The 23,833-nt window shown below is 38.2% G+C and overlaps 1 protein-coding gene across 1 annotated transcript in view; it reads left to right on the plus strand.

Moving 5' to 3' along the window:
- The window catches only part of TRDN (triadin), a 216,100-nt gene that overhangs the window by 109,698 nt on the left and 82,569 nt on the right, over positions 1-23,833 (plus strand). Inside the window, exons 16-17 of the mRNA XM_088161865.1 lie at positions 14,979-15,014; positions 18,237-18,290. Of these exons, the coding sequence (XP_088017991.1) occupies positions 14,979-15,014; positions 18,237-18,290 (90 nt within the window). The remainder of the gene's footprint in view (positions 1-14,978; positions 15,015-18,236; positions 18,291-23,833) is intronic.

The following is a 23,833-nucleotide window of genomic DNA, read 5'->3' on the forward strand; positions in this document are numbered from 1 at the left end:
CTGAATATCTTTTAAATACCTTCAGAGCTGGTGACTCATCCACTTCCCTGGGCAGCCAGCTCCAGGGCTTGACCACCCTTTTGGTGAAGAAATTTTTCACAGTATCCAATCTAAACCTCCTCTAAGTAGCTTGAGTACATTCCATCCTCTTCTATTGCTTAATATGTGGGAGAAGAAACCAACATCCGCCTTGCTGCAACCTCTTTTCAGGTAGTTGTAGAGAACTACAAGGTCCTACCTTGAGCCTCTTCTTCTCCAAGCTAAGCAACCCCAGCTCCCTCAGCCACTTCTCACAAGGTCTGTGGTCCAGACCCTTCACTGGCTCTGTCTCCCTTCTCTGGACACACTCCAGTACCTCAATGACTTTCTTGAAGTGAGGGGCCCAAAACTGAACCGAGGTTTCAAGGTATGGCCTCAGAAAGGCCAAGTACAGAGGGACAATCTCTTCCCTCGTCTTGCTGGTCACACTGATGAGGTTGGGATGCCATTGGCGTTCTTGGCCAGCTGGGCACACTGCTGGCTTACATTCAGCTGGCTGTAAAACAACATCCCCACAGACTTCACTGCCACTCAGTTTTCCAGCCACTCTTCCAACAGCCTGCAGCACTGCATGGGCTTGTTGTGACACATGTGCAGAATCTGTCACTTGGCCTTGTTGAACCTCATCCTGCTGGCCTTGGCCCATCAATTCAGTCTGCCCAAATCCCTCTGCAGAACTTTCCCACCCTCCAGAAGATCAACACTCCTGCCCACAAATTGGTATTGTCCACAGCTTGACTGTGGGGTGCTTGATGCTTTCATCCAGATCATTGATAAAGATATTAATATGGTAAAGATGTATCTATGACGTGTGATACCATGTCATATGTTTCACACCAGGCAGTGCTAGCAGAGAAGGGGCGTAGTGATGTCTCTCTTTAGATACCACAGTAAATCTTTGCCTCCTAAATAGAAAAAGCTTCTGGGGGCTTAAAGTTGTGGACCCTGAGGTGCATTTTAATTATGTCACTATAACAACCAAGCAAAGTCTCTTTGCAGTCATGAAAGAAGCAAACCAAAAGTTAATCTTGGACATAAAAACTGAAAACAGTTCATTATGACTGCCACAAAACTAGGATAACCAGGTTATTCTTGCTATTCTGTTACTCAGTGAGATCAAGACAGCAAGAAAGTCTGTCTTTAAGCCTGTCTTCTTGGAGGAAAAATGTTAATAGCAGGTAGAGCAGAGTGTAGGTGACCAGACAAGAGCAAATATGACTGACCAGGTCTCAGCAACTTTTTTATTGGTATACGACAGATGCATTTTTTTTAAAGGACAGTCCTTGTAATTTGAAAATAAACCCACAATGGCTTAGTAGGAAATTGAGGGAAAAGACCATTTTATACACCAATAGTATCTTCTTTGTTATTGTTCTCTATACAGGCAGGAAGAGAAATTCCTTCGATCATTTTTAAATTCCTGGTCTGAACAACAATTTAAAAATTCATTTAATTTTGTGACTACCTTGGCTCAGCTTCAACCTTTTCAGTCTTGATATTAAGCCTTCAATTACAATAAAAGAACCACTACTGACACCTGGTGGCAAATGATCTTTTTCTTTCAATCCATATGCCTGAGGGTTTTTTTGTTGTTTGCCTTCAAATATGGCTATTTTAAAAGAGTTTGCTGAAGTGATGATGAGCCTACTACTTAGCTCCCCATGCTGCTTAACCTACTGCTTTCATGGCTAAAAATATGTCACTATATATTTAGAATGTCGTCTAAATGTGACATTATTCTCAGAAGAATAATTTTGGAATGCAAATATTTTCAGCACTGACAGTGAAGTAAAAACTAATTAAAATATACCTTATGACAAAAGTTATAATTAGGGAAAACCAGGCTTGGCTAACCTACTGATCCAGAGAAGTAGATGCATACCACACTTCCTGAAAAGCTTTGGGCTGATCTAACTGCAAGAGATTGAATGTTTCATTAGGGGTACGAATGTTGATCCCAGCTTTTTCCTGATGAGCAAATGGGCTGTAATTGCACACATTTGTAGGAAGACACCTCTGTTGTCTCTCAAGAGCAGGGTTTGAAACTCCTCACTCTACCCTGCCCACTGCCAGGAGTGTATTTCCAGCTGAGTGTCTGGCAACTTTAAGCAGCCCAGCTTGGACACTGTGGCGTGTCTTATGTTTCCTTGTGTGAGGTGTCACAGGACAGGTGTCAGCAGATGGGAGGATGATGTGTGTTTTTGGAGGAGGCCACAATGTAAGATCTGCAACAGCCAGTGAGATGTAGATGCTGTCACAATTTAGGTTGCTTACAAGGAAAACATGGAATTGTGAAATCAGAACAAGAGAATCTAAGATATTTTGAAAGTGGTTGGTCACATACAGGACATGAAATGTTTATTCACATATTTTCTTGTGGCTTATCAAACAAAGGGTGAGAAAGAGGTAAAATCTGAGTCACTTAGGAAGTGAAGTGCACATATAAGTGCTATGATGTATTTTGGATTGACCAGACCTGTTTTCAGAATGGCTGCAACAACAAGTAGAAGGTGGGAATTTTGAGTGATAGAACCCTGTCTGACCTGTTTCTTACCTTTCTTTTTTTCTTTTCATGACGAAAAGACCCTGTATTGAGTTGACCCTGGCCAGCTGCTAAACACCCACACAACCACTCATTCACTCCCTCCTTATCAATATGACAGGGAAGAAGAGCAAAAGTGAGAAAACTCATGGTTTGAGACAAAGACATATTAATAAATAAAAACAAAGAGGAGAAAAACAAATTATGTAATCACTCATCACCTTGCCAAGCAGATCAATGTCCAGCCAGTTGGAGCCGAGGACATCCTTCCCCTGTTCTTCCTCTGCTCTCAATTTTCATTGCTAACCATGGCATTACAGGGTAGGGAATACACCTATGGCTAATTTGGTTCAGATGTTCCAGCTGTGTCCTCTCCCAACCTTTTCCGAGCTCCCAGTAGGCACAGACAGAGCGGGAAAAAGAAAAAGTTCAGGTGCTGTGCAAGCACTGCTTGATAATAGCCAAAACTCAGGTTTGCTAACAATGTCTAAGTAATAAATCCAAACCACAGCATCCTACAGGCTGCTGTGAAGAAAATTAACTTCTCCCTCCCAGCTGAACCCAGAATAGGAACCTACAGTTTGCATTTATTTGCAGCTAGATTTAGAAAGATTAGGAGAAGAGACAAATGTAAAAATTAAGCGACAGAAATAATAAGCAATTAGTTGCTTTGTGATTCCTCATGCAGATGAATGTATAAGAGCAATAATTAAGAAAACACGGTGTGTTACGAGTTGGCAACAGTTTTAGGAACAAACCACATTAAAGCACACACACAAATCAAAGGAGGAACCTAAGGACCTTAGAACTGTGTGATCCTTCTCTAGGGTGTTTCTTATCAATATTCTCTTGGCAGCTTTCTCTGCTAGACTGTTCATCCACTTACACATTTCTGCAGAGTTTTGGCTTGTTGTGGGTTTGTACAATCCTTAGCAAAGCCACTGGCTTGGACTTCATCTTAATTGTGATTCCAATTGGTAATATCATTATATGAATCAATGCCCATACACCAAAGCCTATAAAACCCACCTAGTTTTCCCAGATGGAAGACTGCAGCTTCAGGTTTCATCTCCTCTACTACAGGCCAATACATTCCTGACTAATAACTTGCTCAGGACCCTATTATGCATGTCTGATTTTTGCTGATTTTTCCTTTCTTCCTACTCTTGTCCTGGATCCTATTCATTTGCAGTTTCCTGACGTTTTTTCATTACTAGATGCTTCTGCTTTCACAAATTATGCATGCAGCCATCAGCACTGGTAGCATTTACTAACCCACTGAAAAGGTAGATTAGGATTCCTGTACAGTTACCAGCAAGTGATGTAATTTACTCTTTTTTTCTTACACAAGCAGGGTTTAGGGGCATCTCTTGACTTTGATAACAATTTCTTGTTTGTGGGGCTTTGTACAACAAAATCACAGAAAGAGGAGATGGAAATGACCTACTAGGTCATCTAATCCTCCCTTCTGGCAATGTAGAATAATTCCTTACAGAATATCTTCAAGTGCTTTAACCAGTTTAGTTCTAAATGTCTGAAGTAACTAGGCTCTATCAATTCCCACAGAAGATTATTGTACAACCTCATAGATCTCACAGTTAAGAAGTATTTCATTCCAGTCTGCCTAAATTTTCCCCTGCTTAATTTTATCCCATTACTCAGAGTTATGTTCTCTTGTGACACCCAAATATAGTCTTTTTAACCTCAGGGCCCAATTCCCTACTGTCTCATGTTATATTGGCACTTACATTTACATCTGGAAGGTAGCTTTAAAATTGACAAGGAGAATGGAAAATTGAGGTCGATACTTTTTCATACAGACATGAAATCATAAACCTTGTAAAAGGGGACACTGACCATGGCCACACATCCCCTGCCTATAAAGCACGGAAGAGACTGGAAGTTGCATGTCCAAATTGGAGAAAGAACAAAAAAAAGTCACTTGAGTTATTTCAAAGTAAGGATTTTTTTTTTCACATAGAAGAACAAAGTATTCAATTAATCACTTCAGAGAGAGGTGACTCGGTTTTTGTGGATACTAAGTACCTTTGTAGAAAAAGAAAAAAAAAAAAGATTCCGGCTACAATAGCTCCCTTTAACATGGTAGGGACAGTTAAACAAGAATGAATGACTGGGATCTGAAGCTAACTGAATCCAGACTGAAAATGAGGTACATGTTCTTAACACTAAGAGTGATAAACTACCACAGCACAGGGTGGATATTGCTTTCCCTGGTGTCTGCAGAAGATGATTGTTTACCTAATGAAAAATACACATCAGCTGAAAAGGTGCCTAGCTGAAATATAGGAGTCTCTGACAACAAAATGTCAGACTAGATAGCCTGATGGTGTGTTCTAGCCTTGAGCGTTACTGAGGTATACCCTCAGAGATATACATAATCAGATAAAAGAGATTGTAGGGAAGATTTAATGAAAGAATGCAGCTGGAGACAACTGTCTTGCAGGTTCATTGGAAAAACAGAAATTCTGCATTATTTTTATAAGCCTTTTCAAGCTGAAAACATGACTGGTAGTCATCCTCTAAGTGTTTAGTCTTCCATGGAAAATAGAAAATCCTGCTTTCCTAATTGACATTTCCAGAAATTCTCAAGACAGATATGGCTATTTAGTAAAAATCAAATTGCATCTCCCCAAACAGATAAAAAGTTCACAGTGAGGGAGAAGGGAAAAAAATCTGGCAGAACAGAGATGCAAACACCACAGAAAGGCAATTCCCATCGTCTCCATGTGACTTGCTGTTAAGGGAATCTGTTCCTGAAAGAAGACAAAAGTTCAAACATGTCCTACTCCAAAACTTCAAAGGACTCAGTGGACTTTGAATTCTATGGTCCATCATCATCACTGATTGACAGCATGATTTCAAAGAATGCCTAAAGGTGCAGCATGTCACCTGAAGGCCAGACACATAATTCCCATTGATTTTCTGTGAGAACTGAGCTCCTAAATACCTCCTCTGCTTTTGTAAAAATGTACAGAGGCTGCAAAGTCACCATGGTGTTTCTGTGCCATATTACTTATTGAAAGAGTTTTTCAATTGGGAATGGTAACATTATTTATATCAGAACAAAGCCAAACTCTTGTGCCATTCCAGGATATGGTTAGCTTTCAGTGTTCAAGAGATAGAAATTGGATGAAATGCAAGCAGAGAAAGAGTTAGAAAAAAGTTTTGCCTTCCCCTTTTCTCTCCTTTACATCACAATAAGAACTGACTCAGACTGACTCTCCATAGCAATTGATGTGGAGACTTTCAGGTGGAAGACTCACCTCCACTTTCAGCTTTAGGAATCAGCTTTAGAGGAAACTGTTCCTTTCCCATCCTTGCCCACCATCATGGGAAAAAGGGAGATTTTCGTAAACCTTTAATGTTTGATTAGTCTGTCCGTGTCCTGGGTAAACTGAGAGCCTTGTGCCCAACCAGCCTATCAGTGTCCCATTATGGGGACTCTTCACTGGGCATTTCACCACATCTCAGGGTGCTTGGACTGACTTGTTCAGGGTCACTTGTCAAAAAGAGAGACTCCCTCCTGGATCTTCACATCGTTGCTTCTGCCAGTGACTGCTAGCACCCATTAAGGACTCACACTAACAGTTTGCAGAACAGCACTCTATTAATAAAATTGTGACAGGTTTAGGTTGAAGGATTTCTAGTGATAATGTCTGACTTCAAAAATACACTCAAAGCAATATGCCAAAGAGATGATCATTCAGCATGCATTGAATACAGCTCTTACCCAATATGCGTCCCTGTGGGGGAGAAAAGATGTTTAGGCCATCAACTGAGCCCAGAAGTTATGATGGAGTCTTCCCTAACTTCTGGCGATTCTTAATTTACTTTTGTATTATTTATATACATTCAGGTGGAGCTTGAATGAGTTTAGTCATACATCTATACCTTTACTCAGGGAGGGGTGGTGGTACCTTGGTGGTCGGTATCTCAGTGTAGTATCTGAGATAATCTTGGGATTGGGACATGCATCAGTCCAAGGAAAGTGATTTTACCAGAGCTGCTGACTCAACAGCAGGTCTTCTGTTATCTCTCTTGGTTCTCAGCTCTTAGGTGACTTATCAACTAGAAAATACCACCGAGTTCCCTCCAGTGCAAGGCTTTTGACAGAATCTGGCTGCAGTCTCCACTCCACTCCACCCTCTGTTTAGTCCCCCTCCGATTGTATTGTGTGGGGGAGGTATTTTGATCACTTTCCAAAATACAGGGAGTAGCAACAGTATTCCCCACCCCCTTCCATATGTGGTACAAAGAAATCTCCAGCACAGAAAAGGGTGATTATTCACTGTCTGTGGCAGGTGCCCTCTCCATGAAATGGTAGTAGCAGAAAAATAAATTCAACCCACTTTTCAGCAATCCTTTTGCTGACTATCAGGAGTTGAATGCTTTCAAGACAACGGTGAGTATTGCTCCATCCAGATCTGATGTTTTGTGTTTGTTCTTTTCCATCTTGGACTACACAAAGTAGAGAGAGAGATGAGAAAGGCAAATGGTGAATGATGTTGGTAAGATCTGGTTGACAAAGAATTAGAAAGAATTAGCATCTGACAGGCAACCTCTTCTGACACTGTATTGTCAATCTCATAAAGAACTGTTTGGGGAGATATGATACTAGAAATAATCAAGCTTGAAGGTGATAAATAATCTAAAGTCCACACAGGGAAGCTAACAGACGGTTTGCCTATGGAATTTCAGAAATGTAAAAAGAACTACCTGTGCTGTGCAAGTAGCTGGGTGGCATAGCTTTAATTAAAGAATCTAATTTATTTCCTCGACCCTCTTTATGCTGGTCTGGGAATTAATGTAATGTTTATTTTTCCAGTCACATCCAGAAATAACAGGATTAGAATATGCCTATGCCTCAAACAATACAAAGTTAATCTCTTTAATGAAGAAAACTATTCCATGTCCTCAAAACAAGATGCACATCTGAGTCAGCAGGCCTGATATTTTGGATAATTATTCAGTGTTAAGTGTCTATGCACAGATACATCCACCAGGTTGAAATGACATAACTATGCAGCATTATTTTCTGCTGTTGCTAAATAGACAAGTTCATGACTTGACTCACAGTTAAAGTCAGTCAGAAGAATCTTCAGAATCTGAGATCAGGATTATTTACCTTTCTTTCTTTTCCTTTACATTTAATTTTTTTTAATAAATTAAAAAATAAAGCTTTAAAAGCTTTTACTAACTTTTGATGAGTACATATTAAAGACATTCATGTCACTAAATTGAAATTATATTTTAGTCTCTTGTGTCCCTTTCCCCTATAAAGGTTCATAGATCAGAGATATTTCTGACTTAAAATATAAGGCTTCACTTTTAGTCATGATTGTTTTATCTTTCAGTAAATGTTCCCAATGGCAGTGTTTGTTCACCTGATCTGTTTTTCAAGAGACAGAGCCAATTTGTGGTTTGCTATATGTAACTCTGAGAGACTAGGTCAGATAAAGTATTCTTGAATGATTAGGAAAAGAGAATAGGCAAATGTTCTTTAACGGAAGAGCCATACATAACTGTGGTTATAAAAGCATTGATTTTTAGTTTGATTGCAATATGTTCTTCATGAAGTTGCTTTCTCATAGATTCTGCCTCACTTACAAGAGTGTAATTAGAGTAGTGTATATATGAATGGATGGACATTTCTTTAAGATTTCCCTTCTCACAGAGTGAGAATGTCGACAGCATCTGTGTTCAGTGATAAGAAAATATCTTCCTCCCAATGATAATGTCTACAGATGCCATCTGTACATCTATCTATCCAACAGACAGAGAGAAATGGAAATGTGTTGAGAAGTACAGAAAGAAATATCACAAGGATGCATAACATGCACTCAACAAAGGCGATTCTAACCCCAGCTCCCTCAGCTGCTCCTCACAGGGCTTGTGGTTCAGACCCTTCAACAGCTCCGCTGCCCTTCTTTGGACTCATCCCAGCCCCTCAGTGATTTTTAAGAAGTGAGAGGCCCAAAACTGGAGAGAGAATTCGAGGTGCAGCCTCACCTGTATCAAATACAGGGAGACGATCCCTGTCCTAGGCTGTCTGGCCATGGGATTTCTGATACAAACCAGGATGCTGCTCATGCATGAGCATGTGTTTAACATGAACAAGATTCTACCTGCTCTGCAGTAGGAGAGACTGAATCCATTCCAGCAATTGCAAAGTAGAAAGGAGAAATCAATTAGTGGAACCATGAACCACTATTATACTTGAAATTGGCCATTCCTCAAGTGCAGGCTTTTTCTTACTGTAAAACTGAATGACTGGTCTGCTCACATCTCTCCTCTACTTGCTTTATTTTTTGCTCTATTGAGCGAACCTTTTTAATGATCTTGGGAAATCTGTTTGAGATAACATTTATTATTTCATCCCTGTGCATTGCCAAAACACTTTCTGAAAAGCTCTGGGGCCTTAGCCTGCTGCTTCTGATGCTCTGGTGCCCAGGACTTGCAGGCAGTCATTGGCTGCTCAGAATATAGAGATGCATTGAAAATGATTATAGACATGATGGTGTGAGGAGGCACTGCAGAGAAGAAACAACACCTCCAAGGGTTGGTGATCAGAAGGGACTTGGAACACATCAAAGAAATTTAGAAACTATCAAAAAGCCTGCTACTGAGTGGAGAAGGAATAGAGACAGTGTTGAGGTGAGAAGGTCCACTTCTCAGAGAATGGATGGAAAGTTTTGCATGCTTTTCCTACTTCAGTGGAAAATTGTCTGTCTACATTTAAGAGTACTATCACCAATTTTCTATTGTAATCAACAACAGAGAAATTTTAGTTAGCTAGCTCCATTTTCATTGTCCTACGCTATTCAAGCACATGCCACATTGATTATCAGTTAATTTTAAAATTTCTATCTTATACTCCAAATTCTTGATGCTGATTTTTACACCCAGAAGCTCTACATCCGCCCGTTTTATCCAGCTATAATAACATGATAATATTATCTTCAGTTTCCTTTTTTTTGCATGGGAAAATCTCCGCAGGCAAAAGATAGAGATGCAAAACCTGCAGTCTGGGATTCAAGGCTTACTGGTCTCTGCCAATGAATTTCCCTCTTACTCCCATTATTCTCAAAGCAAGATAGTCAAACTCTGGTCAGAGAGTTTATTGTTGTCATGTAGTGGGTCAGGAACAGCTCTGAAGCAGCAGTGGCACTGTACTTTGCTTTCCCTTGTGCACAACTTCAGCCTCCTTGGTGAAATGAGATGCCTTTCTCATGCCCACCAAGAAATGTTATTTTGGAAAGGCAAGACGAGTTTTTGCCAGAAGTTGTCACAGAGCATATGGCAATACCATGCTCAGTGATTAAGAAAGGGAACAAGATCGAATGTTGGTTCAAACACAGAACTTTGAATGTGGGAGAAATGTTGATATTTCTAAATAGCTCTTTTATGCTGTCAAATTTTAGGGGTTCGGGCATGTTAAAAATTTAATTGTAGATTTATATGAGCAGTTTTGATAGAGCCTTCATAGATTTTAGGCCTACTAAGAAGAAGAAATATTATTTCTTTATTTCTATGTTGTATGGAATTTTAAAAATCTTTATCGTAAAATGGAGACATTATACCAGAAAGGGTAGATACTCTGATATAACACCCCTACGTATGGGCATCTGCTGTTTCAGAAGTGACTGAAATCAACATTTAAAAATACTTCAAAAAGCTTTTAGATGTGATAAGGTAAAAATTACTTCAGTAATGCCATGTAATTAGTGAAAAATTATAAAAAATAATATAGATTAGAAAGCAACTTAGTAAGAAATTCTTAAAGACACTTCAGGAATTAACACTTCTCAGAATTGTTGGAATATTAGTTAAAATCAATACTGTACTGTGGAAAATAGTTTTTAAAATAGTTTTAAGATCTCTAAGACTCCAAGTAAATGGAAAAGAAAAGTTAAATCACAGTATAATTTAATAGAAAGTTTGACAGTTCTTGTTTAATTACTAAATGCTCAACAGCAGTTAATTTTGAAAAATGCTTAGCTATCTGGGGTGTGTTCCTCTTTTACCACTGTAAATAACATTAGCAGCTGCAAATTGTGCCACTTAATAAATTGTTTCTAAATTCTGGTACATCTGCTAGCTTGGGAGCAGACAGTAGTGAGACTGGTCTCTAGGTGACTTTAATTATGTTTTCCATTCACATGATGGAAGTTCTCAGCCATCAGATGCCACCTGGTATCATTTTTATTTCCAGTCATGTGAACTCGTGCTCAGGGCAGCAAAGGGAACCTTAGCTGTCATACTTGTAAGGTGCAGTGCCATGAAAACTCTGCTGTTGCATTGTACTTGCAAAGCCAGAACCAAGCTTCCAAAGCATGCACTCAGAACTGTGCTTTGGCCAGTAATAACAGCCAGGAGTTTTTATATTTATTTCTGAAAAAGCAACACAGTTTTGACTTCAAAGCACTGGAAAATATTATTTTTATTTTCAACATAATTCTTTCTGATTCTTGAAGTTTCTGTTCATTTTTCTGCCACTTTATTTTTCTGCCATTTTATTCTCCCACTTTTAATCACAAGATGAATTGAATACCTATGTCAAGATAAACAATTTGAAATGAAGGAAGATTTGTGTGAGTCTTATTAGGAACATTCTGCTTGGAGAACTATTGTCATGTTGTGTGAAGCATTTTCATCACACAACCTATTTTCTGTGGCTATGTGTAAACCAGTCAGTGGGATTGATTAAGTACATTCTAGTATGTGATCATCAGGTAAAAGACAGAAGAAGTTGAAAGTGTTAGCTGAGGTTTTTGAGTGAGAATTCCACCTTCATTAATTGCTTAATATTTTAATTTTTTCAGTAGTTTTTTATTCAGTGAATCATATCTTCCAGAGGCATCTAGTAATTCCCCAGGGTCTTAGTCCAGATCAGCAGCAGAGGAATCTATTGGGTTACACCATGTTTGATTAGGATTTAAGCTACCATTCAACTTGGACACTGTGGTTGCCCACTGATGTTGAAATTAGTTTCTGTTTGCAAATTTGATATTACCAACATGTTCTTTTGTATGCTTACAAATAAAAGGTTGCTTTAGATACAACATATAGAGTAATGTTTCTAAAAATAAGAAGGGTTTTAGCTGCTATTTTAACTTGGTGCATCATTATCCAAGCTATCAATATACTGTCTCTGAATTATTCATTTATCTGAATAATACTCTAAGATTTTTTAATACCCTTGGGTATGTTTGAGTGAAAGATTGCTAAGAAAAAAAAGCACAGGGAAGCCTTTCAAGAGAGTACAATTCGAGATCCATTTATTTCCCAGAACTTCCTTTTAGTTATCAAAATTATAGGTTGCATGGAGCTGCTGAAGATCTCCTGCTCTGAAATGTACAATGTACACTGTATTAAAAGCCCATTGTCAAAAAGTGTAAAAGTTTTGTGAACCCCAGATCTGGAATTCACTTCAGAGCAGTGTTTGAAATATTCCATTTTGGAAGTTTATTTAAACTCAAACAACCAAACTGTACCAGAGCACTGGGGCATCCTTGTCTAATAGCTTATTACCAACCTCCTAGGGACTCACTGCCATGAAAGGCACTATATAAGCTTAGAGGGATTCTTTTTCTTGCCCCATGTGTAGTTTAGATGTCATTTGTAGTTACTGTGTACTGGTAGTTTACTTCAAAAGAATGCTGATGGAGGCCTGAGGAAAAGATCGAGCTATGTGCTAAAAAGAGGCAAAAAACCAAGATACTGCTTTGCTGTTCTACTGAGATACATCTGTGCTGGCTGCCAAAATACTCATTCCTAGCTTGAATTCAAAATTGATTGTTTTAGTCTGTAGTGAAAAGAACAAAGTCATATCATATTTGTTTAAATATTTTTTAATAAAATAATTTTTTAAGTATTACTGTAGTTTAGTCTTTCACCAGAGTCAATAAAAGAAAAACCTGTTCATTCACCTGAAGAGATCTTGTACAAATATGCTTATATTTTGAGAATATAGACCAGAATACAATTGTCTTCAAATACCTCCAGAGAATAACTGTAAAAAAAAAAAAGGGTGTTTCACAGTGTTCCACAGATGAGGAGTTATTTAATCAGCTTTGCCTTTTAAAGCATGTTGCAGGTTTTTTCAAGAGAGGGAAATGGATAGGGTTTCAGAGGTAGCCAAATCTTTGAATTGCACAGTATTTGGGTGGTTTACAGGAACCCTTTAAGAAGACCTAAATATCAAACGTGTCATCAAAATTTTCTGAATTGGGTTTTTTTGGAATTTCCTGTTCTTAACTAACATTGTTCAAGGTCCTACACAACCTCCTCTGGACCATTTTCTGTAAATCACTCCAGCCTAGTTGGATAAATATGGTTTTAGAAATCAATTGTGAGACACCTTGGCTTGAAAATTATATTCTAATACTATTTACATTTTCATATTATTATATGCTACTGAAATCAATTATTGGTAATTTTTCTGCACTTTAAAAACAAATTAAAAAACCAAACAAAACAAAACCAAACCAAACTAAACAAAACAAAACAAAAAACAAACAACAAACAAAAAAAACAACAAAACCAAAAATCAACAACAACAACAATAACAACAACAACAACAAAAAAAACAAACACAAAAAAAAAAAAAAAAAAAAAAAAAAAAAAAAAAAAAACCAAACCTCAAACGTCCAGAATTATAAGATTTTCTTACTTGAAAAATTGTCCAGCGATTTACTATCTTTTTATATGTGATATATTTCAGATGATGGGAAAACACATTGATTCTTTCAAAATAAGTTATAGGTTTCAAATATATGAAAGTATGTTGCCCTAATAAATGGCAACTTATATGAAAAAAGGAAATAAAGAGGGCTTTATTTATATCCACTCTGTTATTGTAAATGATGCTGTCAATTTATTTATTTTTTTATAACCTCCGGCAATGGAAGATTATTGTGATAAATGATTCATATTATTGCAATATATACCTTTCAAAATTTCCATATCTGGCAAATAATAGGCATTTCTTGAAGGCTTCAATAGGTTCCTTAGCCAGATAACATGGCTGGAAGCTGCTTCATGATTAATTTCATCTAAATGTGGTAATTATCATACTTTGAAGTAATGCCTGCAGAACATGCTTTCATAGAGAGTTAGTGGAAGCAGAGGATTAACCCAGAAATATTTCTGTTCAGAGCAGCATATCACCCAAGTAGAAATATATTTTTCCTCCAAATTTTTCAAGATTATTAGACTATTTGGCAGTCATTTGCATTACCTTATCTCATATCAACTTCTCCACAGCAATTTAGAAAGCAACAGAAAAAGAAGCAACTTTGTATTATTAGCAGTAATGAGATAGTCTCGCAAGCAATTTAATTTGACAGTTTCTGCCCTGAAGTATTTCTTACATTAGTGTTTAAGAGTACAATTCATTTATCATTCATATATGTTATGGACATAAGCATTATCCTGGCTATATTCCAAGCACACTATAGCTTGTTACAGAGGATGCTAATTTCCTCATTACCATCCAGAGGAGTACCTTCTACCACTGCTCTACGCATAGCTTTGCTCCTGTCTCACAGGATCCCCACGAGTAATTTCTTGGTTGTACTGGTGAGACTAGTGAAAAAGGTATGTGAAGCACCAAGAATGTTTCTAGAAATGGGTGATTCTTTAACCAGTTAAAAGCCCTGAGGTAGAATAGCACCAAGAATTATGACGGAGATAGAAGCTATCTCTGAGTATTTCTGCACACTTATATCACCTTAGTAAAGATCCCAAACCTCTCGGCTATCAGAAAAAAGAGTCCTGCAAAAAAGGTGCACAAAAATCCTACCTTAAGTGAAAGTGAGACTGAGCAGCCTCAACTCTTTCTGGTGGATTGCCTGACCATGCTGCATTTTGATTCAGCTTAGTCATTTCAATTTTATTCAAGTCAACCAGGGATGAATTTTGCCTGCTCTTACATGGATCATATATAGGACTGAGTTTCCCCAGGTTAGGAATATCTTCTAAACTGGCCCTCAGATGTGTGATTGCCAACAACTGCATGAAGAGAGTGCCTTTCATTATGTCTCTGTTCTTAGGCTGCTAGCACATCCTCCCTTGTGTTTCTGCAGCCTGACAGCATGCACATGGTGAGCAACCATAGCTCATGTGAGCCATGGTCACTCAATCACATGTCAAAACTAAACAAGAGTGTTCGGGGTCACACAGGCTTCCCCTATTTACACTTAGGGTTAAATTAGTGCCACTGTACTATGGAACAAATAAAAGTGGAATGAATTACTGTATCTTTCTGATGCACTTTAGAGCAAATAAGTTGTTTTACCTCTAAAGCACACACTGCAGTTTTCTGTCTACCTTTATCCTTACAATGTTTTTATGCATGTGTTTTTTTCTCTTACAGATAAAAAAGAAGCTGCTGTATCCAAAGAACTCAAAAGTAAGAAACTACTATCCCTTTTATATGCCATCCAGTTTCAAAAAGTGCATTTCATTAATCCAAAATAATAGTTATTGAGTTACTGAAAATATAAAGAAGAAAGTAGCTACACAGTTTATAATTGAAAAATGACGTGTTTAGACTTCAGCTGCCTCCTACTTTCTTAATCCATTCTTTTCCTCCTTCTAACTGCACACTCCTCTTTGCGACTGACAGTTTTGCCTTCCCCTCTTTCCTATCACTGTCTTCAAAAACAAAGGTTTCATACGGGAGGAAATGTCAAATTGAGGTCTCAGCTGAATGTGATCTCAGTGGCAGCAATTTTCATAAATAGGCTGGGAAGTCTCAGAGTTCAACATGCTGAGGAACACCAAATTTATCTTAACAAATGCAAAGCAAGGACCCTGCCTTTCTAGGTAGCTCTGGTTCCAACAGAGAAACTTCTGCAGCTGAAGAATGATAGGAATTGTGCTCTTCTGAAAAAATAGCCAGAAAATGCTCTGAGAACATAATATTGTTTAAAAGGGAAGCGCTACATCTTCCTTTTCTGCAAATTTGCAAGCATCAATGCCTCAACACAGTAAGGAGAGTAAGACAATATCTTTGGTAAGACTTCATCCACTCAGCATTCTGTTCTGAAAGTACAGTATATAAGAAAAATTAGGAAAAATATGAGGCTTTGAAATCTGATTCAAATTCACAATTAAAGAGTGCAATGACTCTCATTTCCATGTATGAACTTTCATGACTTCTATGGCAGAACAATCTCCTGCCATCCTCAGTTTTGCAGCAATTTACCATAAGATTTATTTTGGCAATGAGAAAAAGGCTTATACATTGGGTTCTTATACAAATTTTGCAGAAATGTCTAACAAAACATTTCACAGTTTCTTTACAAGTAATGCCCTGTTAGTGAAATAAGTATCTGTTTTCAAGCAAGTCTTAAAGGACCTATTAATTTTAATTAAATTCCTCAGAACAGCCTTTGAGTGCCTAAAAGGAGCCTAGAGGGGAGCTGGGAAGGACTTCTCACAAGGCTATGCAATGACAGGACTAGAGGTAATGGCTTTAGACTGAGTGTAGGTTTGGATTGGATATTAGGAAGAAATTCTTCACTGTGACAGTGGTGAGGCGCTGGAACAGGTTGCCCAGAGAAGTTGTGGATGTCCCCTCCCTGGAAATGTTCAAGAATAGCCTGGATGGAGCTTTAAGCAATCTGGTCTAGTGGAAAGTGTCCCTGCCCATGGCAGGGGCGTTGTTGAAATGAGATGATCTTTAAGGTCCTTTCCAATCCAAACCATTCCGTGACTCCCTTTAATGGGAGAATTCCACAGCAGCTGTCACAGCAGAACTTCCCATCTCCATCACGAGTGAAAATTGCAGAGCGAAATTTGCAGCTGACAGTAGTTAGTGCAAAGATGCAGAATCATTAACACTTAAATAATTTGTGAATAACAAACTGAAAATGGTATGCTTGCAAAAGACAGTTTAAACTTTGGGCACTTTTGTTTTAATGCTACTAAAGTTATATAAAAATTAAATTAAGACATTTTTAATCAAACATATCCTTTATTTTTTTTATTATTTTAGTTGCTCAGATATTAAATATTTAAAATCAAAATCTTTGTACAGCAAAAACAATCCTAACTAATTTTGTTTTCACAGATGTTATAAAAAAAAATTTCAAAATTCACTGTCAAGCATACTCTAACTAAGAGCTCAGAAAGGGATAAATGAAAGAGTCCTGCTTTTTTGTATTAGGTCCATTTGGCACTTGTAAAACATATTTGTTGGATCTTTTATTTCTGCAAAAACAGGCACTCAGAAAAATGATAAAAAGTAAAATGTTCTTCAAGGTCTTCTACAAATTTCCCTGAAGGCGGGGGGGGGGGGGGGGGGGTGAGCACCCCAAATAACTACAATGCTGTGTTAATAACTAAGTTAGGATATAATTATCAGCTGCGGGCTTTTAAATGGATGGAAATAAAGCAATCTCAGACATGCAAACTATGTTTTGTTTCCATTTGGTTTCACAAGACAATCTGATGCATCTTTTATGAGCTCAAAAGACTGGAGGGGAAGGACTCAAAATTGCGTTCCTGATTTAGCCATGTTCTTTTTCATTGTAATAATACAGTGACAGATGTGAAGGATTAACTGACATTTTTTTGACATTCTGTAATTCAGCTTGTGATTAAAATGATTAGTTATTTCCTTTCAAGATATGAAATTGTGAACATTAATTTAAAGAACCTTCTAGTTGATATGAAAAATCCTTTATGACTGTTGGTGGAGTTTAGCTTATGGATATTTGTTAAACTATTTTGGTTTAAGTACAGTACGTCTTGGTAGCTCCTGAGGATAAAAGCAATTAACTGAATACTAATAAAGAGTGAATAAATCTAGTAGGTTACTTAGGTTCTTCTATATGGGGCTGAGATTCTCGAAATCCACTTGGGAATGCACACACCATTCATCACTAGGACCTTCATTCCACAGGGACATGCTCTACAAACACAGTATAATGTAAATGCTTCATGAAAAGACCAACAGTTAAATGGCTGCAGACGGCACATTTCTCTGCTAGGAGAATACAGCAATTTCTCTTTCAATAGCAGGATCAAACGTGAAGACATTCTCCTAATGCTCCTCCGTTCTTCAGGATGGAGGGAGATTCCTGGTATAACTAAGTCTGTGGATGTACTTTGCAAAAGCACCCCAATTTCACCTCTTCTGACCAGGGCCAGTTTCAGTCCAGGGGAAGGGATGCCACTGTGAAGATCCCCTGCTGAATTCACAGGAGTGAATCCTCAACAGCTGCCGGAGGCTGGTTCAGGACCTTCTGCTCTCAGAGCTGCAAGAAGCAGAGGCTGCCAGCACACAGCTGCTGCCTGAGGGACAAGGCCATGCTGAAACCCCTACACGCCTTCTTTCCTCTGCTTTGCCAATAGAAACTGAACTACTGAGCAGAAAAAGCTGAAAGAAGGGATTTAGTTCCTAAAATCCAGAGCTTACTAGCCCTTCAGCTGGTTATTCTGTTGTTGCCTTTAAGTTTATTGAAGACAACTCAGCCCTTCTCCCTTTGTGTAATCTCTTTGTTTAACTCTTCAGTTAAAAAAAAAAATTTACAGGCTTCCTGGCTGGAAGCCTTTCCTCAGATTTCTGGGGTTTTTTTTAAATATAATGCTTTGTAATAACTAGTTTATTTTTTTTTTTTTTTAGAGCCAGCAAAACCTCCTGCAGCCAACCAAGCCATCAAAAAAGCAGCAGCACCAGGTAAAGGAGAAAAATGTTTGCATGTAGTGTATTTCTTGTACTCTTGAACCAGTTTATTGCCTCATAGCACCATCTGCTGGATTGCACATAAGCCAGTGGTTTTTGTTAGGTGTTGGGGTGGTTTTTTGCCTGTTTTGCTCTAAATCATGACAATTCGTATGTGAAATATTTGCTAAGAAAAAAAATATTTAGCACTGACTTCTAAAATTATGTTTGCTGCTTGTCCTCCCATGGCAGCTATAAGGCTGCTATATTGGGCCATTCTGCAGGATTTGAGATAAAAAAAATAATCTGAATGTGAAGTTGGATTTTAAAAGCAATAGTTACAGAAATTAGTTTCCATGTGAAGCTGTATTAGAGTCCTTTGAGAAGGCGATCTGATATTTCAAAATTCTGATCTCAGAGTAGGTTGTCAAAAATGAGCTCTTGGATAATCATAAATATGCACTGAAAAGACAAGCAAACTCTTTTTAAACAAATAATGGCATAAATTCCTATCTGAATTTAGACTGGACTGTAAAAATCTAATAATTTTTATTTACGATCTCATCTGCTTCACAGCCATCTTCAAAAATGCAACATATCATTTCTGCTTAATTAAATAAAACCTAATACAATGAATAACAACTTGAATAATCCTTATATTTGTGCTTTGACTACATTTTATATTAACTATCAAAAACCCCCTCAGGAATTCCCACATGAAAATGTGGAGGCTATAAAACCACAATATTATTCTAGTCTGAAGCAGACTCTGTGTTACTGAGCTGTGCCAGGTGCTGGCATCCCAGCAGCAGTCAGCCCCACACTTCCTCTGCTGCTCCTTGCCTCCAGATGATCCCTCTGTATGGATCTGAGATATTTTTATTCCTTTTTGGTTTTGTTTTTTCTTCTTTAAGATTGTTTCCTAGCTATCTTTCTCTAATTCAGACCATTTCAGTAGTCTAGCTCAGAGCTCTCCTCCACTGAAAAAGGGAATAATAACTTGCATCAGTAGGGGTGGTTGTGAATTGGTCAAGGATCAGTGCAAGCCAGGAGCACCTGCAGTTCTGTAATACAGAAGGGCTCATAGCGTGGAATCACAGAGTATCTGGGCTGTTGCAGCACATGTTGTGTGGCTGCACAATGCACTGTGTGAAACTGGCCTGGGAAGCACCATTTCCCCACCAGTGCCCCCCATCCTTGCCTGCTGTGTTTGTTTAACACCATGTTCACCTCTGCTAACATAACACAGGGAATAGTGCAAATCACACCATTGCCATGGCTCACAGCTGAAAGCTGTCCTAGGAATGTGTGTGTGGCAAGGTTTTCAGCCTGGATCATTTCAGTAAGTCTGGCTCCACAAACATTTATATTCATGTCACTGATAATTTCTTAAAGCAGCTTTGTTGCCAAAGTGTGTTGTATAGCTAGACCCTTAGAAGTCTCAACAGTACTCTGTAGAAATCGTTATGTTAGAACCATATGCTTATAATTAATTCACTCCACCTGCTTGCATCCAATATTTGTGTTCATGTTTGAAAAATATTCCAATGAGTCTGCTTGTTGGCAAGAATGGTTATCACTGTAATCTGCTTAAGATAAAGAAAGCGAGGGAACTGGCATGGCTTCTTGTGGAAAAATAAAATAAGTATGTCTGTTCTGACACATTTCTAAATATCTAGTTTGCCTTAAAAATTATAAAGAGCAGTACGCTTTGAGTTCTACATTTTAGCTTCCCCTTCAGTTCTCTGAAAACTAATTTACCGCCAGAATAACTCACCATAGCAAAATATTAAATATGCTTGTTTGGCAACATCGTAAGTAGACTGTTGCCTATTAGCACAGTAAATTAAATACATTATCCAATTTCATATTTCATTTTCTTCCACATATCTTGTTACATCACAACCTGTACCCAAGAATGCCTAAAGCTCAAGGTTTACTCCTCTTAACAGACTGAACAGACTGAGAGCACAGCTGGTCATCTCACAGTGCATCTACATCACATATGTTCCTGATCTTAATGTCACTGGTTGAGAAATCCCTGCCTAATTCAACACACACTATTTTTATCTCCCTATATGTATGCAGAGAAAGCAATGAAAGTGAATACGGAGTTTGAAAGTCATGAGAACTTCTGGATCTTCAAGCTGACAGCTGCTCTAGGAAACCAGCCTCAATAAATTTCCATCAGTTAATTTCAAAAGTGATATTTTCAAATATTTCCAGATTTCTCTAACTTTAAAAAAAAAATCACCTCTCTGACAATCATCAGATTTGGCTTGAGATCCCAGTACTTGGCTGTAAAGCAGAATAATTTCTTTGATATATGCAAGTGATGTTCTAAAGGGGGAAATCAGAGTTGAAGATGTTTTGTTACACATCTTCCTCAGTAACCCTGTTTTATGTCGTTCTCATTCTAAATCCTGCTTCCATTCCCTCTTTTTCTCTGCATGGTGCATTGTCTCCCCAGCTGTGCCAGCAGAACAGGTCTGAGAGTGACCTACTCTTACAAAATATCAATCTGTCCTTTTGCTCTGAGGAGTGGCACAGGTTTCTTTCACAGGATTTCCTCGGGCACCCCTTGTGTGCTGGGCCCAGCAGGCTCTCCCTGAAGGGTTTCTCAGAGCCAGGGGTGTAGGTAGTGAGTAGCTGCCTCATCCTGACATCCTTTGTCAGGAGAGGAGGCTAGGAGGGAAATCTCCCTCTTATTGCCATCCCTCTGGAGCCTCACACCTCAATCCTTCTCTAGCTAATTCTGCTGGGTGAATGCTCCAGCTGTCAGTGGGGCAGAGTCATCACATATCAGTTTAGTAAGTTTGCTGGGTCTGTTTTGTCCCTGTGGGAAAAGCAAGTGCATGGAGGAGCAGGACAGGGGAGGGAGCACAGGCTCAAGCCATGCAGAGAGCATTTCCAGCTAAACTAGCAGGAGGGTGACTGTATTCCCTGGCAGGAAGCAAGAACATCAATGCCACTAACCTAACCTCATGCACTCCTGTAGCTGGGGAGAGGGATGGGAACAGCTTATCTGTGAGTCCCTTTCAGGAGATGGCCTCACTTCATTGGCAAGACTCCTGCACCTTCTCTAAGCACCAGTGACAGCCCTTTCTCCTCATAATTTGACTGATTTAAAAACCATTTCTAACTCTTTTCAACACTGCAAAAATTAAATCCTAATTGCTGCTTAGAATTTCCCTGGAATGGTCTTGAAAATTTTAATTTAATTTTACAGTAAGTTTAACAGATTTTGTACTGTCACTTAACTGCCTAATTACTGGGTTTTAATGCCTAATTTTCCCCATCTTCCTCTCCACACATACTCAAAAAAAAATCTTACTCATCACTTGCTTTGGGTTCATAACAGAAACTCTTTTGAGCACAATTTCCCCCTTGAAAAATCAATAAAATTTAGCCTGGATCCAGAAAGAATAAAATAAGTATGACAGACAATAGCTAATTTTAAGTGCTCAGATGTCAGCTGCATCCTATGTCCCAAACTGACTGCCAGTTGTATAGAATTATTATTACTTTATTATGCCACCAATCTTTCCACTCTTTGTAAGAAGCAAAAAGAGAATATTTTGCACGAAATTATGTAGGAAATGGGTCCATGGGATAAGTACAGAATATTATAATGCAGGTTATACTGAAAAACTTGGTTAGAGGATGGGTTGTATATGTTCAGATCATTCTGCCTACAACAGGAAGAACTACTGGTTTTACTGGAAACAGGCATTATTTCCTTAGCAAGGAAGTTATTTTAATTCGTCATTCAAGATAAATGATTGTAACTAAAATATCAACAAGAAAGCTTTTGCCATAAGGTATAACCAGTTTTAATCTACCTAAAAAACAAAAAAACCCCAGAAATTTATGGCACAGTAGGTGTGTTTGAAATATAGAAAAGGTTTATCAAAGAGCTAGATTATTGATTATCTTTTAATTATCACCTGTAGGATACAAGTATATAGAAAGTTAAAACCATATGTTACAGAAGATTAATAAAAATCAGCATTTCTATTGAATAATTTAGCAACACAGTGGAACAGGCAAACTTATCATGGATTGTTTGTCGGGTTTCTCAGATTCAGGTCTCAATACACACACCAGGGATGTATTTTACTCACAGCACCACACCCTCTACATCATCCATCTATGTACCAAACTATGTATTCTCATCTTGTGTATATATGTGTAGTCAGTCCAAGAGGAGAGACTTCAAAAATCAGGATTAAGTTTATATTACACACCCTCTGAAAGTACTGTTAGAGAAAGGAAAAAGGGCCTGTCTGTCTCATTCTATAGGGACATGGTAAAGTTTTCCGTCCTGCATTCTCTTCAGGATCTTATATCTGAGTACCTCTGTGTACCCTGAATTTTCTCTTTATAAGCACCTGGAGAAAGCATCTCTGCATGTATTTCTGTCGTACTGATGTTACCAAGAAAATTATTCTGGTAGCTGGAGCAGACAGTTCAATTTTCTGTTCCCTGAAGTTAACCCTCTCAGACTTTCGCAGAACATAAGCACAGCCATTCTCAGAGTTTATAGTCCGGGTTTACAGTCCATCTCTTTGGGGACAAATGTTAGAGGTAACTTACTGAATACAGAAGGACAAGCTTTGCAATTTATTTCTGTACAAAATAAATCTTCACTCAGCAGGTGTTTGTGCAGCAGTAAACAAAATAATGAAGCCCTACTTATATTAATACTGCTGCTCAGGGTATTTGGATTTAGATCCAGGACCATTCTGTAGTCCTTCTGAATCACCAAAGCTTTCTTTTCAGTCCATTTTAGCATAATTCTTTCTCTGTCCCACCTTAGCTCTTTGGGAAGTTAATTGTTATATCTTCTCTGACTTAGTAATTTTCTTTCTGGTTTCAGTGGGATGGTTCCAGGCTTGCCTATTTTTGCACAGTAGCTTGAAATTATCTGATCTCAATCCTCAGCAGTATGCTGAGAAACTGGGTCTTGGTCCTCAACTGTTTTTCCCAGGATGCTTCCCCTTTATTGAAGCCTCAGAGCTGACTCTGCTCCAGGACTGCCAGGAATGCACTGTCTCCTCAGCAGCTAAAACCTTGTTGTGCTGGTGCAGTAGTCCATCACTCAGCCACTTAATATCTGCAGGAATCTATTGCGTGGATGAAGATGTATTCCACAAATCATTCTAACCCACATGACATTTTCATTCCAGTTGAAGTCTGAGAAAATATTCCAGAACATGATGTCCGCAGGATTATGTAAACTGAGCCGTTATCTGACTCTGAATGGGAAAGCAAAAATGAGTTCTTTACTTATGTCACAATAGATGATGCCCTGAAAGGGGAAGAATTTTCTGATGTTAGATTTTACTTTACAACCATGAATTCTTTACATATGGGATTTATTTAAACAGAGCATGAAATAGCTTATTTTACACTAAGCGTTCTAATCTGAAATCCAGTTTTTATTCACCATTTTTAAAACATGTCTTTGAGTAAATGGCCTAAAATCCATTATATTTTTACTACTTTTGCTGGGATGCTGAAATTACCTGTCCCATAGCTTGGCACATTATTTTGCG

This window comes from Sturnus vulgaris, chromosome 3, assembly GCF_052056855.1.
Source record: "Sturnus vulgaris isolate bStuVul1 chromosome 3, bStuVul1.hap1, whole genome shotgun sequence".
In the NCBI taxonomy this organism is placed as follows: domain Eukaryota; kingdom Metazoa; phylum Chordata; class Aves; order Passeriformes; family Sturnidae; genus Sturnus; species Sturnus vulgaris.